This window comes from Procambarus clarkii, chromosome 5 (assembly GCF_040958095.1).
Source record: "Procambarus clarkii isolate CNS0578487 chromosome 5, FALCON_Pclarkii_2.0, whole genome shotgun sequence".
Classification (NCBI taxonomy): Eukaryota; Metazoa; Arthropoda; class Malacostraca; order Decapoda; family Cambaridae; genus Procambarus; species Procambarus clarkii.
The window spans coordinates 41,658,719-41,664,718 of record NC_091154.1 but is presented as its reverse complement, the minus strand read 5'-3'; the positions used below and the strand labels follow the sequence as shown (position 1 = coordinate 41,664,718).

The 6,000-nt window shown below is 43.6% G+C and overlaps 1 protein-coding gene across 2 annotated transcripts in view; it reads right to left on the bottom strand.

Moving 5' to 3' along the window:
* Window positions 1–2,366: 2,366 nt before the first annotated feature.
* LOC123766246 (axonemal dynein light intermediate polypeptide 1) overlaps window positions 2,367–6,000 on the bottom strand; it is a 41,767-nt gene continuing 38,133 nt past the window's right edge. For both annotated transcript variants that reach the window (XM_069301998.1, XM_069301990.1), the window contains exons 8-9: window positions 5,396–5,488; window positions 2,367–3,060 (exon numbers count right to left, since the gene is read on the bottom strand). In XM_069301998.1, coding sequence (XP_069158099.1) covers window positions 3,022–3,060; window positions 5,396–5,488 — 132 coding nt within the window. In that variant the 3' untranslated portion in view covers window positions 2,367–3,021. The remainder of the gene's footprint in view (window positions 3,061–5,395; window positions 5,489–6,000) is intronic.

Sequence of the window (6,000 nt, the reverse complement as noted above, 5' to 3'; positions counted from 1 at the left end):
GAAATTTGAAATAGGGTTTTGAAATGGTCAAAGGATTGGCAGATGCAGTTTAATGCTGATAAATGTAAAGTTCTGAGGCTAGGTAATGATGATAGAGTTACAAGATACGAGCTAGATGGTGTTGAGATTGCGAAGTCGGATTGCGAAAGGGATCTGGGAGTTATGATTTGTAAGAATTTAAAACAAAAGGATCAATGCATAAATGTTCGTAATAAGGCAAATCGGACACTTGGATTTATTAATCGCAGCGTTAGTAACAAGACACCTGGTGTGGTTCTCAAGCTATATCTTGCTCTAGTTAGGCCCCATTTAGATTATGCAGTTCAGTTTTGGTCGCCATATTATAGAATGGATATAAATTCACTTGAACGTGTCCAGCGTAGGATGACTAAGTTAATTCCCCAAATTAGAAATCTTTCATATGAAGAAAGATTAACAAAGCTTAAGTTGCATTCACTGGAAAGGCGAAGAGTTAGGGGTGACATGATAGAGGTTTACAAGTGGGTGAATGGACATAACAAAGGGGATATTAATAGGGTATTAAAAGTATCAACACAAGACAGAACACGAAACAATGGGTATAAATGGGATAATTTAGATTTAGGAAAGACTTGGGTAAATACTGGTTCAGTAACAGGGTTGTTGATTTGTGGAACCAATTACCGCGTAACGTGCTGGAGGTGGGGTCCCTCGATTGTTTCAAGCGCGGGTTGGACAAGTATATGAGTGGGATTGGGTGGTTATAAATAGGAGCTGCCTCGTATGGGCCAATAGGCCTTCTGCAGTTGCCTTTGTTCTTATGTTCTTATTTGTGTTTCCCTATTAGTTAACACTAAATCTATAATATTATTTTCCCGTGTTGGTTCCTTAATGTGTTGCGTAAGAAAGCAGTCATCTATTACTTCTAGAAAATCTTCTGCTTCATTATTCCCTATTTTGTTCACCCAGTTTATTCCCCTAAAATTAGTCACCCATGACAAATACTGTTAGATCTAGATGCTCTAGATATTTCATCCCATAGATGCTTTGCTTCCATTCTGTCTAAATTTAAACGATTCTTCGCGGCAGGGGATCGTATTCCAGGGACCACAGGATTAAGGACTTGCCCGAAACGCTACGCGTACTAATGGCTGTACAAAAATGTAACAACTCTTGTATATATCTAAAAAAAAAAAAAAAAAAAAATTTGGTGACCTATATATAACTCCTATTATAATATTATTTGCTTTTTCGTTTAATTCTATCCAAATAGTTTCTGTGTGAGGCTCAGTTTTGATTCCCTCTTTGAGACTACATTTCAAATTGTCCCTAACATATATGGCTACTCCACCTCCTCGTCTAATGTATCTATCTGTGAAAAAGTTTAAATCCATTTATTTGATATTCAGCTAATAGTTCTCTATTTTCTACATTCATCCATGTTTCGGTAAGTGCAATAATATCTATTTTTTTCTGTGCAGACAAGAGCATTTAAATCTTTTATTTTATTTGTTAGACTTCTACTGTTAGTGTAATATACTGTAATATTGTGAATTGATTTTTTGAGGCCCTTCTTCCCTGGTCATGTTGCCAATTTGTTTGTCCCACAAACATACTTTTATTACTTCCTTCCTGCAAATTCCCATACCACTATATACTAACAGTTTAAACCCAAACAAATGCCTCTAACCACTGGTTCCAACGAGTTCACAACAACAACAACTCCAGCCCTCTATAGATGCACCCCATCACGAACATACATTTAATTTCATAGAAGTGTTCCCAGTTGAGTGTTCCCAGTTGTCTATGAAAGATATTGCATTTGATTTGCAATATCTTTCCAGACGGCATTTGACACCAAGTGCCCTCGACATCCATTCATTTCCCACTCCCTTTCTTGGAAGAATGCCACATATGATCGGGATTCCTTTCTTGCTCCTAACTAATTCCATAAGAAATTCTATGTTCTTATGTGCGAGTATCAGGAACATCATCTTATCTTGAGATGATTTCGGGGCTTTAGTGTCCCCGCGGCCCGGTTCCTCCACCCCCAGGAAGCAGCCCGTGACAGCTTACTAGGTACCTATTTTACTGCTAGGTAACAGGGGCATAGGGTGAAAAACTCTGCCCATTGTTTCTCTCCGGCGCCCGGGATCGAACCCGGGACCACAGGATCACAAATCCAGTGTGCTGTCCGCTCGGCCGACCGGCTCCGAACATCAGCATGTTTGATCAATGAAATGAAACAGACTACTAAGGCTACATTTTATTTTTGTAAGTAAACAGTTGCTTTATTTTTTAAGTAAACAGTTGCTTTATTTTGTAAGTAAACAGTTGCTTTTTGTAAGTAAACAGTTGTTTCTCTACACAAGATTAAAGACATTACAGCAATTACAGAGGATTTATTGAGAGTTTTAACGTACAAAGAACTCACAATAACGTGGTGTATCGAGGAGAAAATCAATGAGTTATGGTTCCAGTGTAGCGTGGCGTGTAGTTTGGAGAACCACGGGTACGGGTTCGAATCCTGTTCGGGGCTTCTGCTGATTTTATCCAGGTTTATAATGTTTAATGTTCTTTAAATATGCAATAATTAAGCCAATTTGTGGGTGTGTGGACAGACAGGAGGTATACTGTGTGTGTGGACAGACAGACAGGCGGTATACTGTGTGGGGACAGACAGACAGGAGGTATACTGTGTAAACAAATGCACTACACTATATGAAACTGTCCATTGTGGCAGTTGGACACTGAACAATGGATACTGATAGAGCCCAATAGGTTCAGGAGCCTGTTGTATAGTGAACCAGTTGAGAGGCGGGACCAAAGAGTCGAAGCTCAACCCCCGCAAGCACAACTTGGTGAGAACAATTAACTACCCAAGCAGGCAAGGTAACAAGCGTTCCCTCACTTTAATTACTTAGTTCAGGAGGTTACGAGAACGTTAAAAGGTGACCTATTGACTGTGTGAATGACCACCGCCTTCACCGCTGTGTGGCGCGGGCCGCTGGCTGTTCATGATGAACACTGAACACTGCTGCCTCAGGAGTTCCTGCTGGCCAGGAGCGTCTCGATCAGCACCTGTAAGAACACAGAACACTGGGTGATGAACACTGAACACTGGACCCTGGGTGATGAACCCTGAACACAGGGTGTTCACTGAACACAGGGTGTTCACTGAACACTGGGTGATGAGCACTCTTCACAATAGAACAAGGGGAAGCCCCTGCACTAAATGAGGAGGAGGCAAACCAAGTACCCTTTTTTTTTTTTTTTTTTTTTTTGAGATATATACAAGAGTTGTTACATTCTTGTACAGCCACTAGTACGCGTAGCGTTTCGGGCAAGTCCTTAATCCTATGGTCCCTGGAATACGATCCCCTGCCGCGAAGAATCGTTTTTTCATCCAAGTACACATTTTACTGTTGCGTTAAACAGAGGCTACAGTTAAGGAATTGCGCCCAGTAAATCCTCCCCGGCCAGGATACGAACCCATGACATAGCGCTCGCGGAACGCCAGGCGAGTGTCTTACCACTACACCACGGAGACTGTCATTCCTTGGAGGAATTTGACCTCACCAGCGATGAGGTCAAAAGGTGTGCTGGAGCTGGATGTGACAGACTGTTGGGCCTGACAGAATCTCACCATGGATACTAAAAGAAGGTGCAGAAGCACTAAGTGTGCCACTCTCTATGGTGTATAACAGGTCACTGGAAACGGGAGACCTACCGGAAAGCTGGAAGACAGCTAATGTAGTCCCAAAATACAAAAAGGGTGACAGGCAAGAGGCACTGAACTACAGGCCAATTTCCCTAACTTGTATACCGTGCAAGGTGCTGGAGAAGATCGTGAGGAAAAGGCTCGTAGAGCATCTGGAGGGAAATAGCTTTGTAAAACATCACAGCATGGGTTCAGAGATGGTTAATCGTGCCTCAAAGGTTTAATTAATAGAATTCTATGACCAAGCAGCAAAAATTAGGCAAGAAAGAGACGGGTTGCCAGATTGCATTTTCTTGGACTATCAGAAAGCCTTTGACACAGTAACTAGTAAATAAATATACCAGTTTACTTGTAACTACCAGATCGTTAGTAACTATACCTGTTCACTGGTAACTACCAGGTAACTATACCAGTTCACTAGTAACTACCAGTATGTCGGATAAGGTCTTTGTTCATCTTGGTTTAAGAAAAGGTTGGATAACAGGTTAATCTTGTTCTTCTTGTTGCAAAAAAAAATATGGCTGATTATGGGTGTCCTCGTTCGTCCTGGAGCAAGAACATGGTGGATAAGGCGCCATTCCCGTTAATTCTGTGAAAAATGAATAATAAAAAAAAGTCTTGTTTGATCTGGGGGGGGGGTAATAAGGCCTTTGAGGGATCCTCGTTCATCTTGGGGTAAAAACAAGGCTGGATTTTTAAGGGATCCTCGCTCATCCTGGGGTAAAGAAAGAATCTCTGTTTATACTAAATAAAAAAAAAATGGAATAAGGCTGTCGTTCATCCTGGGTAAAAAGTAAGCTTATATAAGTTTTTCTCGTTCGTTCTGTGGTAAAATCAAAGATGAATAAGGATGTCTTAGTTCGTTCTAGGATATATAAAAGGGCAAAATAAATTCTATTCGTTCGTTCTGGGATAATAACAATGGAGGTTTATGCGTTGCTGTAGTCCGTGATGGGGAAAAAATCCGTATTAGAGTGTGGTAGTTTATCCTGGAGTTAGAAGAGGCGCGCTGGCGGGAGGGCGGAGTATTGATTAAAGGCGTCATTACCCTCTTGTTGTTCAGTGCTTTTCATCCCCCCGCTCGTTATGGCCGCCCTTATGTTCACTAATTACCATTTACCGTAATTATTATGCAACATTCAGGCTAATCATGCTAATATATATTATATACGTGACCTGTTTCATCTATATTGCTTACAAATTCCCTTTAACTCTCTGTCGTAAGGAACCAAAATAGCATTCACAGTTACCTCAAACATGTATATAATTAAGTAACTTGGTTTAGTAAGAAACTCGTCAATGACGTCATGATCGATGACGTCATCGACTGACATCGTCACAGCTGAGCCGCCTCGTGTGGACCAATAGGAGCCGCCTCGTGTGGACCAATAGGAGCCGCCTCGTATGGACCAATAGGAGCCGCCTCGTATGGACCAATAGGAGCCGCCTCGTGTGGACCAATAGGAGCCGCCTCGTATGGACCAATAGGAGCCGCCTCGTATGGACCAATAGGGCGGTTCCATACATTCCACCATAACATCTCACCTGGTACATGGACCGGTCCAGACATCTCACCTGGTACATGGACCGGTCCAGACATCTCACCTGGTACATGGACCGGTCCAGACATCTCACCTGGTACATGGACCGGTCCAGACATCTCACCTGGTACATGGACCGGTCCAGACATCTCACCTGGTACTGCTTCTCGGACCGTTCCAGACACTCCAGCTCCTCGGTAAACAAGGCCATTTGCACCTCGCGTCGTTCCTCCCACCTCTGCGCCACCTGGTGGCCAGGGACCCCAACACTGGTTAGTATAGTGACCAGTATAATGACCAGTATGATAGTTATTGATGTAATTAGTGGTGGTGAATTGTGTTTTCTTATTGCCTGGCTCCAGGGACTATCATTCATCTTTTTTTTAAGCCCTCAGCCCAGCCTTCCCTGTCAAGCCCTCACCCCAGCCTTCCCTGTCAAGCCCTCACCCCTGCCTTCACTGTCAAGCCCTCACCCCTGCCTTCACTGTCAAGCCCTCACCCCTGCCTTCACTGTCAAGCCCTCACCCCTGCCTTCACTGTCAAGCCCTCACCCCTGCCTTCACTGTCAAGCCCTCACCCCTGCCTTCACTGTCAAGCCCTCACCCCTGCCTTCACTGTCAAGCCCTCACCCCTGCCTTCACTGTCAAGCCCTCACCCCTGCCTTCACTGGCAAGCCCTCACCCTTGACGTCACTGGCAAGCCCTCACCCTTGACGTCACTGGCAAGCCCTCACCCCTGCCTTCCCTGTCAAGCCTGCAG